The sequence below is a fragment of the Molossus molossus genome, unplaced genomic scaffold (assembly GCF_014108415.1).
Source record: "Molossus molossus isolate mMolMol1 unplaced genomic scaffold, mMolMol1.p scaffold_m16_p_1, whole genome shotgun sequence".
NCBI lineage: Eukaryota > Metazoa > Chordata > Mammalia > Chiroptera > Molossidae > Molossus > Molossus molossus.
The window spans coordinates 48,847,460-48,874,180 of record NW_023425344.1 but is presented as its reverse complement, the minus strand read 5'-3'; the positions used below and the strand labels follow the sequence as shown (position 1 = coordinate 48,874,180).

General features: G+C 35.2%; 1 protein-coding gene across 6 annotated transcripts in view; it reads left to right on the top strand.

The window, feature by feature from the left end:
* Positions 1-430: 430 nt before the first annotated feature.
* Positions 431-26,721, top strand: part of CENPC (centromere protein C) — a 108,142-nt gene continuing 81,851 nt past the window's right edge. For all 6 annotated transcript variants that reach the window (XR_004959960.1, XR_004959959.1, XR_004959958.1 and 3 more), the window contains exons 1-8: positions 431-489; positions 1,594-1,664; positions 2,336-2,430; positions 4,395-4,500; positions 14,834-15,119; positions 16,233-16,448; positions 17,470-18,077; positions 25,218-25,409. Coding sequence is in view for 3 of the 6 variants with exons in the window: in XM_036264618.1 (XP_036120511.1) it covers positions 1,610-1,664; positions 2,336-2,430; positions 4,395-4,500; positions 14,834-15,119; positions 16,233-16,448; positions 17,470-18,077; positions 25,218-25,409 (1,558 nt within the window). In the remaining 3 variants the exon portion in view is untranslated. The remainder of the gene's footprint in view (positions 490-1,593; positions 1,665-2,335; positions 2,431-4,394; positions 4,501-14,833; positions 15,120-16,232; positions 16,449-17,469; positions 18,078-25,217; positions 25,410-26,721) is intronic.

Genomic DNA, 26,721 nt, shown 5'->3' with positions numbered 1-26,721 from the left:
AAGTTCTTCTCTTTCATTCTCTTTTTCATTGTTGTTTTATGCCATTTTAGTTCTTCACTATTATTTTAGAGGGATCTCCCTGCAGGGAAAGGAGATAAGTAGATATTGTTAGTCAACCAAGTTTAATTATTGGGAGCCCCAATACTTAGGATTTTGTTGATGGAAAAGGTATGGGGGGATGTGAAAGAAGAGGAGGAAGAAGATGGAATAAATCCCAGGGTGAGGAAATAGAACAAGCAAAGGTTTGGAAATAGTAGAGAAGAATTTCTCTTTACAGTATTATAATAGGCAATTAACATGTATTTGCTCAATGAATATTTATTTATAAAATAACCAATTTTCTGGCATGCTCACGTTGGGAAGTGAAAATACTTTAAAGATAAGTTGTATTTGAATACATTTTAAACAAAGAAACCAAATTGATGATTTACTTTATTTTTAGGATCATCTCAAAAATGGCTACAGAAGAAGATTTTGTCAACCTCCCAGGTGATTTATGTACTTATATATAGTTTAAGATGGCTTTTCCCATCTTCAGAAAGTAGAATTTTCAAATGAAGAAAGGAAAAATTGTTACCTCTGACTAAAATGATTTCTATGTCCACTAAATATAGTCATCTTAGTTATTTTATATTAAATAGTAATGCAAGCAATGCAATGACTTAGTGGCAATGAGAAATGAAATTCATCTGATGAATGATGGACCCGGAAGAGGCAGTCTCAGTTATGACTGACGACAGCCACGGGAAAAGAAAGCATTCTATGGAATGGATTAAATGGTAATAGAAAGATACAGCTTGTTCTGTGAGGCTAAAAGATAAGGTGGGTATGGTTATAAAAGGGCAGTAGATGGATCCTTGTGTTGATGGAACTGTTCTTGACTGTGGTGATGTCTGAACCTACAGATATGATAAATTACATAGAACTAAATATATACACTCAAACAAGTACATGTAGAACTTGAGAAATCTGATGAAGATTGGTGGAGTGTATCAATATCAGTATCCTGATTGTGATAGTAAACTAAAATTTTGCAAAATGTTTTGAAATTTGGGGGAAACAATAAAGTGAACAAGGTATCTTATCTATATTATTTGTTACAACTACATGTGAATTTACAATGACCTCAATACAATTTTATACTGATTCATAAGCTACTGTTAAGACTAATGATATTGAATCAAAAGTGCATTTGGGAACTTGTGGAGAAGACTATGTTACTTGGAGCTGTTATGACTTGTGACCATAGAGTCTTTATTAAAAAAGCATTTTAGGACTGAATGGATTTGTTCACAAAAGTTTATGTTCTTGCTTTGATACAGCAGTAGCCTAAAACAGCTTTAGATGTAGCTGTTTGATCAAAGAGTATTATCAATGTACATAATGACATACTACTTCACATACTTTTCTGGGAACTCTTGGGACTCTCAAGTATTTGTTTTGTCCTCAGAGGGTAAAGGTAATATTTTCCACATTAAGTAAATTAACCATTTATAATGAGGAGATAGGGAATTTTCAAAGTAGATGGTAACTTAAATAACTTATCTTTTGGAAATGATATATTGACATTTTTCCTTCTTTCCTTCTTATTAGGGCACCTGACATTAATATGAGGCAAAACAAGAATATACTGGTAATCTTACAAGACTGCTTTGAAGAAAAAAGTAAGGCTTCATTTCCGAATGGACTTTGAGGGTCTGGATGGTTGAAGATATAAATATATGTCATATTAATGTCAAATGCAGCAAATATATTTCAGCATTTAAATAGTATAAAATGTTTTCCCAGGAAGTTTTAGTACATGTGCAGTTCTTCATGTATCTTCTGGTATCTTGAGGATAATACTGGCAAAAATGAGAACAATTGTCATTCTCTTTAGAGTAGATTCCTGTGGTCTGGAAATTCATAAATAATTATACACAAAAGAAAGTATTTCACGTAATAGAAATAAATGTGTAGAATTCTTGGGGTCACTGGAGAGCTTGAAATAATGTTTATTTGTATCAGTTTCTAAAGAAATGGTGAATTATGGCAAAAACTTTTCTAAGTACTGGTCAGCATCAGAAGGTACTGGAATAAGAAAATAGGCCAATCAAAGAAATAAACACAGATCATGGCAGGTATCTTCTGTACAAGCTCTGAAAAATGTGTCACATATTTCTTCAGTAACTTGTGTGTCGTCTTTAGTTCCTGATGCCTTTTAGGAACATTTGAATATTGAATTGATGTCTGTACTTCATTTAAGCTAATTGTGTATCATGTAAGGCTTCTTTTAATTGTAACCAAAAGATTTTATACTCTTTTTCATTTAAACATTTTTCTTACTTTTTCTTAGGCCTTGTCAATGACTTTAGCACAAATTCTACAAAATCAGTGCTTTATTCAACACCTAAAATAAAAGAGTCTTGTTTTCAGTCACCAAGCAGAGAGGTAAGTAAAAAAGAAAAGCTGGTACATAGCTTAATATTTTAATGAGTGCAGTTAGGTACATTTTAGTTGTTTTTAAGTCTTATTATTTAAAGGGAATTTTATATTCCCATTGATTTTCTATAACATTTGGAGGTATTTGTGATTTGATGTGACATTTCTTGTATTTGAAATTGGATATTTGGGAATTTGTATTATCAAATTATAACACAGTTATTTTTCACTTCTGAAATAATACTTGGTTTTCAGGAAAGTGGACAACTTGAAGTTCCTAATCTAGGTTAGCAAGTTTGGTTGTTTTCTGAAAACCGAAGCTATCTATTGCTATATGGGGAAACCAATATTTTATTGACTATATATCTTAAGAGGACAGGTTGATTTAACTCTACAAAATGGCAGACTTTCAAATAGAGTTTTTGAAACTAAAGATTTAAGAGAAACTATTCAAAAGTATAATATGATTGAAGATAATTATATAAGCTAGAAATAATATATACTACAAACCTGTGTAAACAAATAAACAAAAAATATAGCCTTTGGTTGCAGGAAATGAACACATCCATTTCTTTCAGAATGGAGAGACCTTTTTCAATGTGATATATTAATTTTTGAAAGTTAAATGAATTTTAAATTTCCTTGACTTGGTCACAAAGTATTAACTGTTTTTTTATTTGCTTCGCTAATATTTAAGATTTTTGCATTTATGCTCATGAATAATACAGTCTTTTTTCTTTTTCTTTTTTTCTTTCCTGAAACTCCTCTAGGGCTTTGTTATCAGGGTTGTGCTAGAGGTTCCTCTTTTGGGTAGCATGTAACAGATTGTAATAGGCCAGCACTTTTGCTGCAGTGGCTAGTATAAAAAAGAATAAAATGCAAGCAAATAATATTTTTAGAGACATGGGCAGCAATGGAAGGAACAAGGAATAGATGAACTAAAATTCCAAAGAGAGAAGAATCCTTAAAAGATGAGTTGACAATTGTTAGTTTTTTCCCTGAGAGTGTTTGCTAATTTTGGGCAAAAGCTGAGGGTTTTAGCTTGGTCCAGAAAAATGGAGTCTACTGTGAGAAAGCAGAGTTTTTGTCAGTTGTTCAGGGCTGGCATGACAAATTGGAATGCAGAGGCACCCCAAATGATAGCCACTTTTTCATAAAGAACATTTGTAAGGCCCTGGCCGGTTTGGCTTAGCGGTTAGAGCATCGGCATGCTGATTGCTTTCAGTAATAAATGTACTAAAAGGTGTACAGTCTTTTTGCCTAGGGGAGCCTTTGAAACTTAGCCCATTTTTATTGGGAACAGATTACATAGGTATTTCTCCCCACTAAAATTTTAAACTCCCTGAAGTAAAAAGGTGTTCATCATAAATTGTTTATACAACAGTCTAGACAGGCTGGCATAGTTACACACCACCCTATCAGTTGGCAATGGAAGAAACATTCTGAAAGCCAAAGTGCCCAGGTGTCAACCAGGGGTTAGTCCTATAAGCAGGCCCTTTAAATGATTGGGCCTGCTATGTTAACTGTTTCTTGCATAAAGTCAGTCTCTAAACACCATATACATATATCACATGCTTTTGCTTCTGTTTTGAACTTTACATAAATGGGATTGTTATACACTTCTCCAGTTGCTTTTTTGATTAACACAGTCATTTATTCATGTTGCTGCAGTTTATTCATTGCACTGTTATATATGTGATATTTTGTTATATGACTACTATAATTTATTTAGTCATTCTTCTATCAGAATAGTTTTTTGCTATTCAGAGCAGCATTGTTTCTGTAATAGGTTATATGAAATTTCAACTTTACTGGATAATACAGAATTGTTTTCTAAAGTAGTTATTTAAGTACATAACTCTATCAGCTGGTTTATTCTTTTTAAATACTTAATTTTTTTCCAATTTAAAAACAAAGGTGTTTAATCAGAATTGGTAATTAATAGAGTAGATCTAATGTTGTATATCTTTTAGGCTCAGTGCCAGATATCACATTCAAAGTCATCTCCGGTTTCTTCAAGAAAGAAAGGAACCTCTCTGCAGTTGACTGTAGAACCAAATGAAGATGTCAACAAATCAGGTTGGAGGCATGCCCATGGGTGTTATTTGACTAGATTTATTTATTTATCTATTTACTTACTTATTTATCTTTTTCATTGAATTTATTGGGGTGACATTTGTTAATAAAGTTATATAGGTTACAGGTGTACAATTCTGTAATACATTAGATATATTTAAAAAGTTAGAAATGCTGTAGGTGGTGCATGTGTTGACTTGAAATGATAAGGCCATGGTCAGTCTAGGCAGAACTGTGAAATAAAATTGTTTTGATTCCCTCTCAAGTTTATTTTTGGTGTGTTTTTTTAAAACATGAATAATACTAAGTTTTATGTGATTATTGTTTCTTTGTTTTAGTGGTAGAAACATTGATTACTAGGGTGTGGTAAAAGACATTATCTAAATAAGAACTATTATAGGGACTATATAGCTTTAGTACTTTTTAAAATTTTTTTATTTTTAATCCTCACCTGAGGACATTTTCCCATTTTTTGTTCAGATAGAGTGGGAGTGAGAGAGAGGGAGAGAAACATTGACGTGAAAGAGACACATTGAGTGGTTGCCACCCACACGACCAACCAGGGCCGAGGACAAACTGCAACCGAGGTACATGCCCTTAGCGGGAACCGAACCTGGGTTTCTCTGTACTGCAGGCCGACGCTCCAACCACTGAGCCAAACCGGCCAGGGCAAGACTTAATTGCTTTCAATGTGAGCCTTTCCCTGGGCTTCTTGAGCATTAAAAAAAAAAATTTTTGACCTGTAACCTTATATTAGTTTCAGATGTACATCATAATCATTTGCTCTATGTATAAACATAGTCGCTGTTCTTAAGTTTTCTTTGTTTACATTTTTCAAATTAGAAAAGTCTTTCATTTGAGGTTAAGATTCAAAGATTTAAAAGAAAAAGCTTCTAATTATTACTCCTGTCATCCTACTGAGGTAACTTGTGAATCCTTTCATACCTTCATTGGTGTACCTAAATGAAAACATATAAATGTGTGTTTTGAACATGCACACACTTTGAGAAGAGACTTTTACAATTTTTTTTTATACCAACAATGTAAGAAAGTACCTTTTACCTGATTATTTGCTATTCTACTTTTTTTGTCAGTTTGATCAGTATTAAATTATCTCATTGTTACTTCAGCATCTGTTTCCATGATTATGACGGAATACTTTTTTATAAGTTTATTGGCTATTGAATTTGCTTTTATCTGAGTTGTCTATTCATATCCTTTGTCCATTTATTTTTTCTCTTGTTTATGAGAGCTCTTTGAATTGAATATCTGTAATCATTTATTAGTAAATTGTATGACAGACATTTTTCCAAATGATCCCTTGACTATTACAGATTTTGTTTATAGTATCTTTAACCATATGATGGGTAAATTTTTTATTTTCATTGTCAAATATGTAACTTTTATAGCTTTTGGGTTTCCTGTTAAAAAGTATGTCTTATCTAATAGTATGCATAATATGTTAGATTCTCATTTTACCATCTTTTTTTTAATTAAAAATTTTTAATTCCTCTATGCCCGGCCGGTGTGGCTCAGTGGTTGAGCATCGACCTATGCACCAAGAGGTCATTGGTTCGATTTCCTGATCAGGGTACATGCCCGGGTTGTGGGCCAAATTCCCAGTGGGCGCATGCAGGAGGTAGCCAATCAATGTTCTCTGTTATCAATGTTCTATCTCTCCCTCTTTCTTCCTTTCTCTAAAATCAATAAAGAAAAAAAATTTTAATTTATCTACAATCTGTTTTGGTATATAATGAGAAATGATGCTGTAATTTTATTTTCTTCCAAATAGTCAATTGTGCCGGGTCCATTTATTCATTAAATAATTCATTTCCTTCTGAATGTACTACTTTTATCATATGTTAAATCTCACATCATTCTCCCTGGCCGGTTTGGCTCAGCGGTTAGAGCGTCGGCCCATGGACTGGAGAGTCCCGGGTTCGGTTCCCGCTAAGGGCACGTACCTCGGTTGCAGTTTGTCCCCATTCAGTGCACTTATAAATTTTGTTTATTCTTTTTTTTAATATGTTTTTATTGATTTTTTTTAGAGAGAGAGGAAGGGAGAGAGAGACAGAACATTGATATGAGAGAGAAAGATTGATCAGCTGCCTCTTACGTGCTCCCTATTGGGGATTGAGCCCCTATCCCAGGCATGTGCCCTGACCAGGAATTGAACTGGGACCTCTCAGTCCATGGGTCGACACTCAGTCCACTGAGCCACACTGGCTGGGCTGTTTGTTTATTCTTTTTTTTTTTTTTTAATTATTATTTTTTTTTAATCCTCACCCGAGGACATTTTTCCATTTTTTGTTCAGGTAGAGTGGGAGGGAGAGAGAGGAACAGAGAGAGAGAACATCGATGTGAAGGGACACATCGAGTGGTTGCCACCCGCACAACCGACCAGGGCCGGGGACAAACTGCAACCGAGGCACGCGCCCTTAGCGGGAACCGAACCCGGGTCTCTCAGGACCGCAGGCGGACGCTCTAACCGCTGAGCCAAACCGGCCAGGGCTGTTTGTTTATTCTTAATGTCAACATAATACTGTTTTACTAATAGTAATTTTATAATGTATGCTGATATAAAGGCACTTATGTTTCTTTATATTTACTATTCTCTTGCCATTCTCAGGCCTTTTTTCTTTCTATGAAGTTTTAGTTTTATTAAGTTTCCAACAGAATTTTGTTGGGATTCTAACTAGAATTGCATTTAATTTGTATAGTAATTTTGTGAGAATTTACATTTTTATGTTATTAAGTATTCTTCATGAGAACATGGTCTTACATATTTATGTCCTTCAAAAGTGTTAGTCTGAAGGACACTGTCCATGGTGTGAAAGGATAACCCACAGAATGGGAGAAAATATTTGCCAATAATTTATCTAATAAGGGATTTACATCCTGAATATATAAAGAATTCCTGCAGTTCAACAACAACAAAAATAACCCAACTAAAAAATGACCAAAGGACTTAGCCATTTCTCTAATTGCCAATGAATGCTTGAAAAGGTGCTCAACATTACTAGTCATAAGAGAACTGCAAATCAAAATTTCAGCGAGATACAACTTTATACGTACTAGGGTGGCTGTTATTGTTAATTTTTTAAAATAGGAAAACAGTTATTGATGAAGATGTGGATAAAGTAGAATCCTTGTGTATTGCTGGGCCAGGGATGGTGGTGGAGGTGCTGATGTAAGATGGTGCAGCCACTGTGGAAAATAGTTTGGTAGATCCTAAAAAAATTGAATCTAGAATTGTTATGTGACCCAGCAATTCTAATTCTACACTTAGGTTTATACTCAAAATAACTGAAAATAGGGACTCAAACAGATACTTGTACACCAGTCTTTTTAGTAGCATTATTCACAATACCAGGTGGAAACAAGTGTCCATCAACAGATGGATTGATAAATGATGTGGTATATATGTAGAGTGGATTTGGATATTATTCACCTATAAAAAGAAATGAAGTTCTGATGCATGCTATAATGTGGAAGAACCTTGGAAACATGCTAAGTGAATACACTTTTCAAGTATATTCATTTAATGGTACAAATTTCCCCTCAGCCTTGCTATAGCTGCATGGCATAGACTTTGATGTGCTGTGTTTTCTGTTCATTTTAATTTAGTTCTGTGTGTTTTTAAATATACTTTGAATCTTTCTCTTTAACATATTGATTATTTAGGAGTTTGCTAATCCAAGTGTTTAGTAGTTGTCCTGTTTTCTTTCTCTTATTATTTCTAATCTTGATTCCTTATGGCATAGCATACACTACATGATTTCAACAATGTAAAATTTGTGGAAATTTATTTTATGACCTGGGAGATTTTATATCTTTATGGGTGTTTCATGGACACTTGAAAAAATAGATTCTGTTGTTGCATGTGCTTGTCTATAAATGTCTATTCTGACGTATTACTAATTTTTATATATTGTTAGATGTGATTTGCCTACATTTTATTGAGAGTTTTTTGCACATAAGTGAATGAGGATTACTCATCTGTAGTTTTTTTATGCTATATTTGTATGGTTTTGGTATGAAGGTAATGTTCACATTATATCAAAAGAATTAGAAATTATTCCCTGTTCTAATTTCTGGAAGGGATTGAATAAAGTTGGTTTTAATTCTTCTTTGAATGTTTGGTGTAACATTTTCCAGTAATCTCATGTGGTCTATAAGATTTCTTTTTTAAGAGGTTTTAAGATCAAAATTAAATTTTTTAATAGTTACAGGACTATTTAGGTTATTTATTTAGTCTTAACAGAATTTCAATAGTTTGTGCTTCTTGAGGAATTGCTTCATTTCTTCTAAGTTGTTGAGTTTATGAGCATAAAGTTGTTTGTAGTATTTCCTTATGGTCCTTTTAATGGCTGCAGGATCTGTTGTGGTAAACACTGTTGTGGTAAACACTGTTAAATTCTGGATATTGGTGATTTATGTCTTTTTATCTTAGTCAGTTTTGCTAGAGGCTTATCATCTTTATTCACTTTTTCAAAGAATTAGCTTCTTTCAGTAATTTTCCATATTCTTTTCCTGTTTTCAGTTTCATTGATTTCTGCTCTAGTTTTTTTTATTCTTCTTGATTTAGGTTTATTTTGGTCTTCTTTTTCTAGAGTTTGAGGTAGGAACTTTATTTTATACTTTGGCTTGTAATCTAATACTATTTTATTACTTTTGTGACTTAGATTGTTCAAGTTTTAGCCATTAAGAGTTATTTCCTTGGCTTCTATGCCCCTTTTTTTTTATCCTCACCTGAGGACTTTTTTTTTTTTTTGCATTTATCTTCAGGTAGAGCAGGAGGGAGAGAGGGAGGAAGAGAGAGAGAAACATCAGAGCGAGAGAGACACATCGACTAGCTGCCACCAGCACAACCCCAACTGGGGCTGGGGGTGAATTGCAACCAAGGTACATGCTCTTAGCAGAACCAAACACGGGACTCTCTGGTCCGCGGGCTGACACTCTAACTGCTGAGCCAAACTGCTCAGAGCTCTATGCCCCTTTGACATGTTGCATTTTTGTTTTTCGTTAATCCTCACCGAAGAATATTTTTCCATTGTTTTTTTAGATAGAGAGGAAGGGAGGGAGGGAGAGAGAGAGAAGTATTGATGTGAGAGTGACACATTGATTGGTTGCTTCCCACAGGACCCCGACCAGGGCCAGGAATTAAACCTGCAACCCAGGTCTTGGGCCGACCCAGCTTCTCATTTTTGTTTTTGAACACTTTCTTACCCTGTAGAACTACGAGATGCTCCAGGCTCATCTTATGTATTTCCTCTCCCTGTGCTAGAATCAAGGCATTTTTCCAAGTAGCCAGTGGTTCCTTTTACTGGAGAACTGTATTAGTAACCAAGATCTGGATGATAGGTGTGTTGTTGCTCCTGGGATTTTGTTACTGACAGAGCAAGGTAATATGTGATCTTAGGTCAGCATCTTTTCCCCCATTCCTTCAGAGAGGTTGCTTTTACATATTATATCATATCATATATCATAGAATGTGGCATATGCAATACTGTGTTACTTTCCAAGGTTAGGTCATAAAAAGTATATGGCTTCTGCTTGGCTCCCTCATTTTTCTCTTAGGATATGATCCTCTCCTCCCCCTCTGCTCCTTTGGGATCTAAACACCATGCTATGAGGAAGCCCAAACTAGTCCAGTTGTAGAGAAATATACATAGACAGAAATAGTCCTTCAGCCTATAGCCAGCCTCAGATGTCAGTCATATGAGTAAGCAAGCTTTTAGATGATTCTAGGCCCCAGACTTCATGGAATAGAGCTAAGCCATCCCTACTGTGCCCTGCCAAATTCCTGTCCTATAGTATCTACGAACATAATAATGGTTGTTTTCTACAACAAATTATGGAGTTATTTATTATGTAGACATAGTAACTAGAACAACTCTAATTCCCAACTGACATGCTGTTGTTATATATTTTATTCCTTTTAGTTTGTATTATAAAACTTACGTATTTTGACATCTTTCAACTCAATTAAACCTTATTTTTGTTTACACAATATTTGCTTATATTTAAACATACATCATGTTCTTTGTTCTTTATTCCTTTTAAAAAATAATTTTTAAAAATTATGGTAAAATTGCCCTACCTGGTTAGTTCAATGGTTAGAGAGTTGACTTGTGGATCGAAGGTTCTCGGGTTCAATTCCTGGTCAAGGGGACATACCTCGGTTGCAGGTTTGATCCCCAGCTCTGTCAGGGCCATGCAAGGAGGCAACCAACTGATGTGTCTTTCTCACATCGATGTCTCTCTCTCTCTACCTACTTCTGTATCCCTTCTCCCCTCCCACTATATCTAAAAATCAATGGAAAAATATTCTCTGGTGAGGATTTAAAAAAATTATGGTAAAATAATATAACAAAATTTACCATTTTAACCAGTTAAAAAAAAGTTGTTTTTTTTTTTCTATTGATTTTTAGAGAGAGAGGAAAAGAGAGGGAGAGAGAGATATATCAATGAGAGAGAACACTGACTGACCGCCTCCCGCATGCCCCCCACTGGAGATTGAGCCCACAACCTGGGCATGTGCTCTGACTGAGAATCGAACTGGCAACCTCTTGGTACATGGGTCGATGCTCAACCACTGAGCCACAACAGCTGGACCCATTTTAACCAATTTTAAGTGTACAGTTTATTTGCATTACATATATTCACATTGTTGTGCAACCATCACCACGATCCATCTACAGAGCTTTTTCATCTTCTAAATCAAACCTCCATACCACGTAAAGCAGTCACCCCGTACCACACTCATAGCCCCTGGTAACCACCTTTCTACTTTCTGTTTCTGAATTTGACTACTGTAAATTCATATGAGAGGAATCAATATTTGTTGTTTTGCAGCTGGCTTGTTCCACTTAGCTAATGTCTTCAAGGTTCATCTAGGTTGTAGCATGTGTCAGATTTTTCTGTCTTTTTAAGGCTAACTAATATGCCATTATATGTATATACATAACATGTTTTATCTATGTATCCACTGATGGACATTTGGGTCATTTTTATGTTTTGTCTATTGTCAGTAATGCTGCTGTGAACGGGGGTATATAAATACATCTTTCAGTCCCTTTGGATGTACACCCCAAAAAAAGATGTTTTTGGATTATATGGTACTTTATTGAGGAACCACCAAACTGTTTATTTCTTTAGCAGCTGCATCATTTTACATTCCCACCAGCAGTGCACAAGTATTCCAATTTCTCTACATCCTTACCGACACTGGTTGATTTCTTTTATTGTTGACAACAGCCATTTTAATGTGTGTAAAGTAGTATCTCATTGTGGTTTTCATTTGTTCATCATTCTTGTCATTAGGGAATTTCAAATTAAAACAATAATTAGATACTACTGCACACCTATAAAATGGTGAAAATCCAAAACACTGGCTCTCTTTTGTGACTCTTATACCTTTAGTAGTTCCTCTGTTTTCTTTTGTTTCAATATAATTGATAATTGATTATTAAAATATTTTTTATGATGGCTGTTTTAAAATTCTTGTTAAACAATTATAACATCTGATTCATCTTTGTCCATTTGTGTCCACTGATTATATTTTCTTGATCAGGTTGTGCTTTTTTTTCTCGTTTTTGGTATGATGAGTCATTTTGAATATATCCTTGACATTTTGGTTACTAGGAGACTCTTAATTGTATTTAAATCTTTTCTAGTAGCACATAGTTGCCCTGTTTTGCTTTAATGTGGTGGTTTTTGCCTACTTTTGAGAATTTTGTTTTCAATGACAGTTAAGTGTTTAGAATCCTAGCAGTGGTATTTTGGTCTAATTTTCTCATAATTCTAGGATTCCAGCTCAGTTTTTGTTGGTATTATGTGGGTGGATGGGAGGTCCGTCTCCCCTCCCTCCCTCCCTCCCTCTCTCCCTCCCTCCCTCCCTCCCTCCCTCCCGAGGATATTTTTACATTTATCTTCAAACAGTGGGGTGGGGGAGAAACATCAATGTGAGAGAGACACATCGATTGGTTGCCACCCATATGGATGAACCACAACTGAGGTACATGCCCTTTGTTGGAATCGAACCTGGGACTCCTTGGCCCATAGGCCGACGCCCTAACCGCTGAGCCAAACTGGCCAGGGTAGGAGGTACTTTCTTAAGAATCCTGATGTCCTTACTTACTCAAGGAAGTTGGGGTCAGAAGCTGCTGGGAATGGATCTGCATTGGTACCCTTGTTGGAAGCAGAATCTGGGATGACCTGGCGCGTCAATACTATCAGTGGATCAAAATTTCACCTTGTTCTGTGAAGCAGTGGCTGCAAAGGTCAGAGGCTCCAGTACTCTGGAGCTTCCTGTGGATCATATGTCCTACCATCTGTGACTTAAAGAGGGGACAGGGTTGGCACGGGGCCTTGCTACTCTGCTGCTGCTGTCCCATAGTACTTATGGAATGGGGCCTGGCACTGCTTAAGGGTTTGCTGCTCTGCTACTGATGCAGAATGGAGAGCTCCAAGGATTGGGTTGTGGAGTGGCAGTGGGAGTTTTCCACAAAGTCTCTGAGTGTTTCCCTTCTCTAAATTTTTTGGCCAGAGAATGCAGGTCCTCCCCCCGCCCCCCTTATTATTGGTCATTCTGGGTAGCAGGCCTCTCTAGAGCCCAGAATGGGAGTATTTATATATTTTAAAGGAAACCCAGGGGATTAACCACATTGTCTGTTGTTGCTTAAGGCTTGAGGTTTCTAGCAAACTATCCTCTTCCTTCCAGCTTTCAGAGTTATGTTATTGTTGTTTGATGGATGATTACCAGGGAATTTAATTGTATTTAGAGTGAAAAGCAGGAAAAAGTGAGTTTATGCCATCTTATTTGAGAATCAAAAGCTATTTTCGCTTGTATTTAAATTTTTATTTTTTAAATCTTATTTATTATTTTATCCTCATGTAAGGACAATTTTTGATATTTTGTTCAGATAGAGCGGGAGGGAGAGAGAGAGAAACATCGACGTGGAAGGGACACATCGAGTGGTTGCCAGGGCCGGGGACAAACTGCAACTGAGGTACCTGCCCTTAGCGGGAACCGAACCCAGGTTTCTCCGGACCCCAGGCCGATGCTCTAATCGCTAAGCCAAACCGGCCAGGGCTGTATTTAAATTTTTTAACATATGTTTTCATTGATTTTTTAGAGAGGGAGGAAGGTAGAGGGAGAGAGAGATGGAAACAGATGTGAGAGAGAAATCGATTGGCTGCCTCCTGCATGCCCTTACTGGGGATTGAGCCTGCACCCTGGGCATGTGCCCTGACCAGGAATATAACTGGCAACCTCTTGGTGCATGGGACTACGCTCAATCCACTGAGCCACACCAGCTGGGCTGTGTTTTTATTTCTTTTTATTTTTTTATCCTCACCCGAGGACATCTTTGCATTTATCTTCAGATAAAGTGGGAGGGAGAAAGGGGGGGGGGGAGAGAGAAACATCGATGTGAGAGAGACACATCGAGTGGTTGCCACCCACACAACCCCAACTGGGCCAGAGACAAACTGTAACCAAGGTACCGTGCCCTTAGTGGGAAACGAACCCGGGACTCTATGGTCCGCAGGCAATGCTCTAACCACTGAGCAAAACTGGCCAGGGCTGGGCTGTATTTTTAATTTTTAATCTTTGTTTCTTAAGAGTATGAATTACTATAAATATTACCCAGCCATTCTACTTTTTCTTTTATATTTTAAGGTTGAGGGTAAAGAGAATGTACATATTCTTTTTGCCTTTTTTTTTTTTTTTTTGAATTTTTTTACAGATTTCCCCATTCTCCCCCTCCTTTGCCCTCCTCCACCCAGCCCCACCCCCATCCCTTCTCTACATATTCTTTTTATATATAAAGATATATATATAAATATTTACTCTTTATATACACACATATCTATTATATATCTCTATATCTGTATACTATATATATTTCTGTATGTTATTCTGTATATGTGTATGTATATGTATAAATATGTGCTCATCAAGCTGCCCTAGTTTACTGACTCTTAATCTAAAGATTGAATCTCATAATTTCTTTAAGATTACTTAATTTGTTTTAGCCAAGTATAAATTTATTCTGATTTTGAGTAAGTTGACTATCAGTAAACTTGTGAATTTTCTGTTTTAGGATTCCTGTCATTTTAAAATTCAGAGTGTGAACCAAATACATATTTCAGTTCATTAATTTAATAAATTACAACCTTTAAACTATGTGCTTAATGTATTTTAATTGTAGATCTTTGATTATAAACTTAATGATCTGTGAGTCTCCTGAAAATTATTTTTAATGAAATTTTAAAAAGGTTCTAATATTATTTAAAAATTTTTAAATATCTTCATATAATTTTCTTCTAGTTCAGGTCCATGAAGTTTATCAGAAAATTTTGGCAGCTGATGTTGGTTCTAAAAATACAGCTGATTCAAGAAAAATGTCAAGTACAAAATTCAAAAATCATCACAATGACGCCAATGAAGAATTATACTTACCTGTTGGTTCTCCTTTTGTTCTTTTGGATGCAAAAACATCTGTACCACAAAATGCTATTTCATCTATTGGCCAAAAGAGAGAGACCTACACTTTTGAAGATTCAGTCAATATGCTGTCTTCAAGTACAGATATTTCTCTTAAAACCAAAAAAAGGTGAATTTGTAAAATTTAAATATTCTATAAAAGTTTTACTTTTTATATTAAAATATGTAATTCACTCTTCTATGTATTTTTATAGTAAGTATTGAGGAATATTAGCATGTTATGAGAAGAGTATAACATATTCAGTATATATCCTGTTTATATTTAATAAGGAAGGTCTTAAAGTGTACTTCAGAGAAGCTGGGGATAGCTTTTCTATTGTCTGTGGCAAAAAATTTTTTTTTCTGATTAAGTTTTTTCTAATTTCCTAAGAGAAACAATTTGTATTTTCTTTGTGTTATTTGTGATTATAAGGGTAGGTATGTATCAGATCATTTCTAGCATAGCAAAGGATAAGGATAATTAAAGGTGACTTATGGTAAACGCATTTCCATTTTGGGGGACTTTCCCTTTGGCCTTTAGGAAGCAAGGGGACCTGTACAATGAATGTAATTTCTGTCTAGGGTCTTATGTGATTTTTGGAGCCAAGGAGTTAAGTACATTTTAAGATTTTGCTATTTAAAGTGTGGTCTGTGGCTAAGGATCTGAGCAATGAATGGCATTATCTGGAAGCTTGTTAATAATACAGGAAGTCATCACTAAATATCATTAATAGGTTGTGTGACTTTAAGTGAAATGAAGTGTAACGAAACCTATTTACCATAGGCTAATTGATATAAATAGGAGTTAAATTCTTTTGGCATTTCATTGTTAGTGATGATGCAACTAAGATGAATGAAACAGCATTATTTAAGAATCTGCTGTACAAAATCTAAAACTGTGTCCTAGACCTACTAAATCAGAAACTAGCATTTGAATAAGATTCTCCAAATGATTCAAATTCATATTAAATGTTTGAGAACTAGTGCTCTAAGGTATACATTTTCTTGGTGTATGATTTATCTTTTTAATTTGTTTTCTATTGGCAAATACAAAACTTATTTTTACTGAGTGATTTGCCTTGTATATTTAGTATAAGAGATAGCAAATCAGTATTTATAAATTTTAAATAAAGGCTCAGTGGAAATTTTTGTAAGTGGTCTGTGTTGTTACTATAAGGGAGTTCAGGAAAACTTATAACTTAACAGACGGAGCATTCAGCTTGTCTTCTTTTTAACCTTTCAGGTTAGACTTTGAAGATAAAAACATTTTGAAGAAAGCAGAAATAGAGAATAAAATATCAGATATAGTGGATGAAGTATCAGAAAGACCACCAGAGAGAAAACCATCAGAAACATCTCAGAAAATAATACAAAATTCAGAATATGAAATTCAATCACAAGCTAAAAAGAGTTTTTCAACATTGTTTTTAGAAACTTTAAAAAGAAAAAGTGAATCCAGGTAAGTTATTGAGAAACTGTCCTTTGAGACATTTTTTCTTTCACATTCTATGAACAACAATATCTCAGGATTCTGAATGCTATTTTTAACTAGAAGTGAATCTTAATTGCTTTATACATCTCTTGCCTCTGGCTCTTTCCCAGTTATATTCTTTTACAATAAACCAGTGGTCTTGTAGCATGTTTTTCTGAGTTCTGTGAGTTGTTCTAGCAAATTAATCAAACCCAAGGAGGGCATTTTGGGAATCTCATGTATAGCCAGTTAGTCAGAAGTACAGGTAACAATCTGGACTTAACTATTGGCATTCAGACTTGGAGGGGGTTGTTGAGAACCTACAGTCTGTAGCTTATTGGTCAAAAGCACAGGTAGTATGGTACTGTGGCTAGCATCTGAAGTGAGTGTATGTGTGTGTGTGTCGGGGAGTGGTAGTCTTGTAGGACTGAATCCTTAACCTGTGGCATCTAACCCTGTCATGGGGTAGATAGTGTCATAATTGAGTTGGGTTCTCACATATGCTACTGATGTCTCTGAACTCCTCTACTATATTAGAATTGGGTCTGGAAACCCAATTTAAATGAGAAGAAATCTAAAGAGACATCTATGCAAACATATAAGTTAATATAACTATATGTAATAATGACATGCATTTTTGGACTATCTGTCAGTGTATCTGGGCTGTATTTACACATCCTTGAGTTTCAACTTTTTAATAAATATACAGTTGAGGGCAGGGGTGGGTATCAAATTAGTTGATATTTAGATTTTCTTTCAGCTTTAAATTTTTGTGATCCCATTAGTGTTATAAATGATTGTGATCAGACTATAGAAATATAAAAGAGGAAAGGCTTTTTAAGGGTAAAGGAAAATTGAGGAGACATGCAAACTGCTGTGTAAAAGATACGTATATTTTATTCGTGTAGATTATTTTACTATATATATAATACTATGTAGATTATTTTCTTCAGTAAGTAAAGGTAAAAGCTATTTTTTGAGCTATATTTATTGTAACATCTTTTTTTAGTCCTGTTTTTAGGTATATAGCAACTGCTCCACCTCAGTCATCTCTTGCAAATGATAAGAATTTAGAGGATGAATTTATAATTGATGAATCAGATAGTTTTGCTGGTCGGTCTTGGATTACTATACCAAGAAAGGCTGTGCCTCAGAAACAATGCGCAGTATCCCCTACTGAGAGTACTGTGGTCCTTCAAAGTAAGAAATCAAGAGAAAAACATCACAGTGTAACACCTACAACTTTGACAAATGACAAACATTCTGGCAAAGCTCCCCCAGTACAGAAATCTCAGCCCTCTGATCAAAGAAATGTGGGTAGAAATTGTGCTTTGACAGATGAAATGAAAAATAATTGTAGATCTACAAAAAATGAGATGTATTCTAAGAATGCAGAAAAATCATCTGGAAACAAAAGGATTATAAAACAAAAACAGAAAAGAAAAGTTAAGCCCAGTGTAGTTGAAGAAGAGGTTGATGTGGAACAAGCTAAAGATAAAAATATAAATGTGTCACATATTGCCCAAGACAAGTCACAGAGAAATTCAGACAGAAGTGTGGAAGTGTGTGAAGAGAAGAGAAAAGTTCATATTTCTAAAAAACAGATACCACCTGTGGGTAAGTGTTTATATTAAATATAACTACAAACATTATTCTACTACTCTTAGGTTTTTGTAATATTTCTGTTTAGCTTTTGGAAATATGGAAGTAAACCTAAATCTACAAAGAGCCTCAGAAGCCCATAGGTTGTTTTCTAGAATCTGTTTATTTTACATGTAATTCAGTTCCAGGTCACTTGATTTTTTTGGTAACTTCTAACATGGCAAGGACATATGAAGAGAGAAGTGAGAGGGAAGGGCTAGTAAACCACGTAGGTACAAGAACTCAAATAAGACAGCGTCATATATTCTTGAGGTTTATTTAAATATAAATTGGAGGAAAAACACAGGATGGTGTGGGGCTGTTTCTTGTAGGATAAAAATTTATACTCTTCTAGTCCATTATTCACTCATCTAACAGTTATAAAATGCCAAACAAGGTATTAAACACTGAAATAACAAAGATTACTAAGACATAATTTTCACCATTATAAAAGATCACTCTGGTGGAGTCATTTACCAACAGATACACATATGTTCACAGGATGATAATGGAAGCACAGAGGATAATTATCTTACTAATATCTCAGTAGATCTTTTAAATCTTGGGTCACTATATCATTTATCATCCAAATTGGGACACTTGAGCATGAGAGGGTATGTCAAGGACAGTAGGCATAAATGCGATTGTCCCAGATAAATCTGGAGTATGGCCACCCTCATGTCATTATTGTATAGTGATTGAGGTTTTTAATGATGACACCCTCATGAAGAATAGGTCAGTGTACGTTCTGTATACTATTTTATAAGTAATAGAAAAGGTAGTTTTTTTAACAGAAAGAATTTTCTCCAGAATAATTAGTAGAATGGAAAACACTTATCAAATGTATTAAATACTTTATGTAATATAATTTAATTTTTCTTGACAATTCTATAAGATAGGAGATAACAGAGGAGGCTAAAACACTGGCCCAGGACCTGTCCCATTCTAGAGCCTATATTTTTTCAGCTTTATTAAGAAGTTTTAAAATAAGTGAAATGTGTTTTTGATGCTCACATTGGAAAAACTGTTAGCAAACCAGAAAACTCTCTTGACCAGAATTGCTTATGTGTTTGAAGGCTCCAGATGACTATACTGTATTGCTGATTTAGAGGGGAGAAAGATCATATTAAGTTGCAATATTTAAGCTAGTTTTTATAAAAAATTCTGGTTTAATATTATTGCATAATTACTCATTATTTTAGCTTTTTAAAATATATTTTATAATATAGATTTTATATCACCAGAAATAATAGTTGTTAGATTTCAATTTTGTCTGTGTGTACCTTTGTGTATTTGAAAACTTCTGCTTGAAGTAGAGGAAAAAAAGAAACCTTTTCTGTATTGAGAACCCCTTTTGTAAATGTTAGACGTGTGCTATATTTTTATTGAATTGTTCTTAATTTTTTGGCTTCCTTCAGTTTCTAATTAGCAGTTGACCATTTTAAGAAAATGCAACATAAAGAATCTGACTACAGCCCTGGCCAGTTTGGCTCAGCGGTTGGAGCGTCGGCCTGCGGTACTGAGAGACCTGGGTTCGGTTCCCGCTAAGGGCACGTACCTCGGTTGCAGTTTGTCCCCAGCCCTGGTTGGTTGTGTGGGTGGCAGCCACTCGATGTGTCCCTTCGCATCGATGTTTCTCTCTCTCTCTCTGTTCCTCTCTCTCCCTCCCGCTCTATCTGAACAAAAAATGGAAAAAATGTCCTCGGGTGAGGATAAAAAAAAAAAAGAATCTGACTACAGTGAGGCTGATAGTTATATTACATGAAAGTTTGTTTTTTAATATGTTTTTTTAATTGATATTTTTAGAGAGAGAGGAAGGGAGAGAGAGATGGAAGCATTGATCGGCTGCCTCCTGCACACCCCTCACCAGGGACTGAGCCTGTAACCCGGGCATGTGCCCTGACCAGGAATTGAATTGGGACCTCTCAGTCCATGGGATGATGCTCAATCCACTGAGCCACACTGGCTGGGTGAAAGTTTGTTTTCTTACCAGTCCCTTAAGTAGAGTATGAATTCACAAAATTTGAAGACACAAGATTTTGATTTATCCATAATTTCTTAGGAAGAAATATATCAAGAAAGTATACTGAAGGATACTCTCTTTAATTAAAAATGTTAAACATTTATTGTGTACCTACTATATTTTGCACACTAATTTTCAGATATATTGAATTTCATTTTATCTAGACTGGTCAGGAAATACAAAATATGATTAGTTACCATACCAATTGTATTCATTTTCTATTGCTGTCATAACAAATTATTACATACTTAGAAACTTAAAGCAACACACATTTATTATCTTGCAGTTCTGTGGGTCAGAGGTGTGAGATGGATCTCACTGGCATAGGTGTTGACATGGTTGCATTCCTTTCAGGTGATTCTAGGAGCAACTGCCTTTCAGCCCCTTGATGTCACCTATATTTGAACCATTGCTCCCCTCTTGCATCTTCAAAGCCAGCAGTGCTAGCCTTCTCACATTTCAAATTTTCAATTGCTTTTTATTCCATCAACCTATCTCTCTTGCTGACCACTACTTTTCAGGACACATGTAATGAAATTGGGCCAACCTGGATAATTCAGTATACTCTCCCTATTTTAAGGTTTATAACCTTAATCACATTTGCAAAGTCTCTTGCCATGTAGAGTAGCATTTTCACAGATTTTGTGTATTAGGGTAAAGACATTTTTGGGAGGCATTCTGCCAACCATATCAGTTTTCAAAGATGGATAATATGAAGCTAGGTTAATTCCAAAGATATTTTTACTCTAAAGATACTTTGTCTTTCATTCAAAAGGCACTTGCCCTGCGGTGTGGCTTAGTGGTTTGAGCATCGACCCATGTACCAAGATATCACAGGTTCGATTCCCAGCAGGGCACATGCCCAGGTTGTGGGACAAATCCCCAGTGGGGGGCATGCAGGAGGCAGACAGTCAGTGTTCTCTCTCATCCATGTTTCTGTGTGTGTGTGTGTGTCTCTTTCTAAAATCAATAAAGGAAACAAAACAAAACAAAACAAAAGGCACTCGACAAATTTGTAATGCCTAAATTAATGACTTGGGTTCAGCCAGTTGACTTTTTCACTTTGATGTCTGATAGGCTTTTCAAGTAGAACATATTGGAAACTAAATTCTGCAGACTTGCTTCTCCTCTAGTTTTCCTATCTTCATAAATGGACCCATAATAAATTTAATAGCTCAAGAAAGAAACCGAATCATCTTTAACTCTTTACATAGCAACCCATGTGAAGTCAGTAAGTCTTTGACTTCCTCCTAAGTAGTTTTTGATATGTTACTTCTCTCCATTTTCTCCTGCTACTCAGTCAAGCTAGAGTCATTTGTTTCTGGTTTGTTGTAGCAGTTTATGCACATAGCTGCTGGCTTCTCTCTACCTCTTCAAATTCATCTCCTGGGTTGCTTTATAATGACTTTCTTCTAGTCCCATAAACAAAGCACTTTCTCAACTGGGGGTCTTTTAATATACTGTTCCTTTTGCTTAGAAAAATTTTCCTAAATATACCTTGTTTCCTACCAAGCTTTGTACTCAGTTTAAATATCACTTCATTTGATTATTATTCCACACTAATATATTCCAATATATGTGCCTCCAAGAACACCCTTTTTATTATATCACACATAATTAGTTGCTAAATTTCTGTATTTTTCTTTAGAGTCTAGATTGAAAGTTTCCCTAATCCCATTCCTTAAATATTCCCCAGATCTTATTTGCCTTAGCAGTTAGCAGTTATCATATCTGTGGGTCATTGGAATACATTGTCATCAGTGACAGAAGTATGGCTCTATTTTGGATGAATAATTTTGCTCTGTTTATTAAAATATAACCCACCTTGCCTGGCTGGTGTGGCTCAGTGGTTGAGCATCAACCCATGCACCAAGAGGTTGCTGGTTTGATTCCCAGTCAGGGCACATGCCCAGGTTGTGGGCCCAATCCTCCGGGAGTGGTATGCAGGAGGTGGCCAGGCCAACTGATGTTCTCTCTCAGTGATGTTTCCATCTCTCCCTCTTCCTTCCTCTATCTCTAAAATCAATAAAGAAAACAAAAATTTTTAAAGTAAATAAAATATAACCCATCTTCAGAATCCTACTTCTTTACATGTAAATATGTAAAATTTTCTGCAGTAGTAAAAATGTATCACTCTTACAAGTCACCTCTTCTTCTAGCTATTGCCCTACCTTTTGACATGTTCTCTCAGTTCTAAGTTAACTTTCTTCACATTACCAACTGTTCATGTATAAGTTGTATCTTCTGTATGTGTTCTCATTTATTAGTTTTCTAAATTCTTAGTCATTCATTTCCTAATCTTTCCTGATCTTGAACCAGTTTCTGAAATGATGTTCTTAATAGGTTTGTTTTTGACTTTGTATGATATATTTTTTTTTCTGTATCACTGTCAAATAAGTCTTTGCTTATCGGTTTTTCCCCCCTCAGATTCTTTCCCCCACAATCATTGTTCACATTGATTTTTTTTTCTTCTTTTTAAGTTGATTCATGAACATGGGCAGTAATTTCTGTCATCATGAGCACCTTTCATTTGTTAGAGCAGTTCCTGAGGATATTTTGACAAACATAAGGGAAGGGGGAGAAGGGGGGAAATAGAAGAAAGGAGTTAGAGAAGAGAGATGAAGGTGGAAAATAGGGTGCAGGAAAATGATGTTCATCGATGAGGATTCTTGCAGTTACACAGATACTTTCTTAAATTAAAAATCAGTGGCAACCATGTTGACAATTCTGTATTTTTGCTTTAGTGTTTTGTAAATTAGCCCTTTATTATTTTCTATTTTCACTCCCTGAAAGATCTTTATTGTTGAATTTTTACATTGTATGTGGTAGTTCTTCTAGTATCTCCTGTTGTCATTACTTCCAAAGTATTGTTGATACTATTATGTACAGTATTGATAAAGTAGATTCTTTACTTTCTCATCAACATTTTTGTGCCTTATTCAGTATCAAGGCTAATAATTTCTCTTATTCCTTTTGTAAGTGTTAATCATTTTCTTTATCCCAAATTTCAAAGAACTGCCAAATTCTATAACTATCAAAATAGAATCAGAGTGATACTGCTGTAAGGGATCTTGATATAATTTGGCTCATTTTTTCTATTTCTGTACTCCCCAGTCAAGTTTAAATGGGAGAATGGCTGAATCCCTTAGAACAGTGCTTTCAAACTTGGATGTGCTTTTGAATTCCCTGTGGATCTTGTTAAAATACTGATTAAAACTGATTTAGTAGGTCGGGGGTAGACCCAAAATTCTATATGTCTAAACAGTCTTCCCAGGTGATTCTGGTATGGCTGGTTTGTGAACTGTACTTTAAGTATCAAAAACCTAGATAGTATCTAAAATAGCTCATGCTGGGTAGTACTTTTGCCAATCTCATTGCCTGGTGAAAACACTGGCTTCAATCTGAATTAATTAATTAATTAATTAATTCATTCATTCATTCATTCATTCATTCATTCATTCATTCCTCACCCGAGGACATTTTTTGTTCAGGTAGAGTGAGAGGGAGAGAGAGGAACAGAGAGAGAGAGAGAAACATCGATGTGAAAGGAACACATCGAGTAGCTGCCACCCGCACAACCGACCAGGGCCGGGGACAAACTGCAACCGAGGTACGCGCCCTTAGCGGGAACCGAACCCGGGTCTCTCAGGACTGCAGGCCGACACTCTAACCGCTGAGCCAAACTGGCCAGGGCTGAATTTATTATTTCACGATCTATTTATTGAGAGACTATGTGCCAAACACACCGTTATATGCTGTAGATACTAAGGATGACTAAGATGCAGTTTCATTCTAGCCTAATAGAGCTAATTTCTGATTCTGTAATATTCCGGTCCCCCTCCTCCCCCCCATTTTGTAGTTTGATTTCCTTCTGTCTTTACTGATTACTTTCCCTTATTTCACCTGTAAATTTTTGTGACTGTCTCCATATTCCCCAAGTTGAATAGTTTGTTCTTTGTACTCCTTTTACATTTAGACTGAGAAAAGGACTCCTTTGCATTAGGTAGCATCTCTGTTTGAGTTATATCCCCAAATTTACCTTTTTTAGTAGAAGCTCTGGTCTTCAGTTTTCAGATTTCAACTCCTATTATATTCTCTTTTTAGTCCATGTAATTTAATAACTAATTATGTGATTATATGTAGTGCCTGCTCTGTTGGTCTTACATGCCTTTGTGCAGTTTACTTAACTCTATGTATTTTTTTTTTTTTTTTTACTTGATAGGATAATTCTTTCTTTGGCTCCATAGTAATAATCTTTGTTTCAGATGCTTAATAAATGCTGATGTTTTCATTTATTTCATGCAAGAAAAAATTTCATTTTGTCTACTAACATTTAATGTTTTAAGCCTATTTCTGAATAAATGAAATTCTCCATTATTAAACCTATTGGTGGTTTGCCCATCTCAGTTGCAATATTTATATTAAATTAGCCTGTATTTCCCCGATTTCCCCTTTTTCCTGGTTGTTAGTCACAAAAATAAAACTAGAATTTATCTGTCCCTTCTGTTAGATTCTTTTAAAAATTTTTTTTACCTATTTGCCTTTGTAGTGAAATAAAATTACTATGATGCCAAATCTTTTCAATTATCTATTTAGCTTGCTATATTCAGTGTTTTTTTAAAATTCTGTTTCCTCTTTTTAAATTCTGTTCACAATCTTTCTTTTGTATATGAAATATCTCTTTATTGAAAATTCATTTTAAATCTCCTCTTCCAAAAAATTAGATTGACAAAATCATGAATTTTTATTTCAAAACAGAAACGCAGTAGTTACCTTTTTTCACTTGGGGCATTAGTAAGTAGTTGGAAAGAACCATATCTTTTCTTTTTCCTTTTCAGAATATACTTATATTTTTGGCTCAGGAGTATATGTTAGTTATCAAGCAATGTGAAAAGTTTGTATTTAACTGACAGAAAGTTAGAGATCTTAGTGAGAACATGTAACTTTTAAAAAGTAGAAATGAAAAGAAGCCCGCGGGGTAAATTTAAGAAGTTTCTATAATTGAGAGGTGTTTTTTAAAATCTGTTGTGGTTTTCTGTAAACACTTTGGTTCAGTAGATAATGAATTGTTTTTATGGTTTTCTTTAATTTAGGAAGTAAGAAAAGTAGCACCAATGTTACTCATACAGCAAAGCAGAGAAAAAATAGGGAATATGAAAAGAAGGATTTTTCAAATGAATCCAAGAAAAACAATCTTGTACCTGAAGAAGTGTCTTTGACTGTCACGAGAAGTCAAAGAATTTCCAGACGTCCGTCTAATTGGTGGATGGTAAAATCAGAGCAGAGTAAGTATTTTGATTTAAATTATTAGGAACTCCCCAAAAATCATTCTGTAAGAAGCTTTATGTTGATTTATATATACTTTCATTCTTCAGAGAAAATCTATTGACAGAATTAAATTGGGTCATCAATAGAAATATTAAATCATTGAATTATAAAGATATTCATTGAAACTCTATCATATACAGTATTCTAGATATAGGGATATGGCTATGGAAAAACAAAAAAAAACCCCAAATATTCTAGCTTTCTGTGAACTTACAGTCTAGTGGGAGAAGACCAACAATATAGATAAGTAATTCATGAAGTGACAGGGTAATAAAGAAAAATAAAGCAGATAAAGGGTAGAGATGGGAAATAGATGGCAAGGGTAGGGGCACATAAGAGGATAGAGCAGAATACTGTTTTATGAAAGGTAGTGACGAGAGTCCATTATGATCTCTTAGAGCACATAAAAGAAAAAAGTAAAGGAGGGCTCCACAAATAACTTTTTGTGAAGTGTTTCAGACCAAGGAAGGGAACAGGATCTGTATAGTTGCCAGTCAGGCATGCTCGGCATGTTTGAGGAACATTAAGAAGGCCAGCATGGTTGAAGAAGAGTAAGCCAAGGGAGATGAAGTCAGAGAGGCAGGCTATGATCAATTTAGATGAGATGTATTAGGAGGCTACTGGAGGATTTTAAGCAATAAAGTAACTTGATTGAGTCATCATTTATAATGATTATAGTAGAACCTCAGTTCTTGAACTTAATTTTTTCCAGAAGGCTGTTCAAGAAGTGATTCGTTAGTAAACCAAATCATTTTTTCCCCTTAGAAATAATGTGAATAGAATTAATCCATTCCCAACCCACAAATGATTCCCCATTTTAACTTTTCTTACATGTAGTACATGTCTAATGTACTGTTTAATCTATAAATAAGCACTTCTTTTCTTAAATTTATCAAACCACTCCTTACTGGCCTTCACTTACAGCACTCATTCCAAGGGTGTCTTTCAGGAAGTCAGTATGCAGCTCCTTTGCTTTTTCACATATTACTTCCACCGAAACGCTGTCACTGGCTAACTGCTTTTCCTTTATCCAAACCAACAACACTTTTTCTGCCTCAATTGCCTATATTGTCTTGTGAGCACTTCACACCCTTAGTAACACTAGCATTCTTTTAAAAAAAAATTTTTTTTTTGTTACAGATGTTTCTCCTTTTTTACCCCATTGACACCCTCCTCCCCAACCCCCCCCCCCCGCCCCCAGGTTTGTTGTTCATGTCCATTGGTTATGCATACATGCATATAAGTTCTGTGATCTCTTTCCACCCCCCC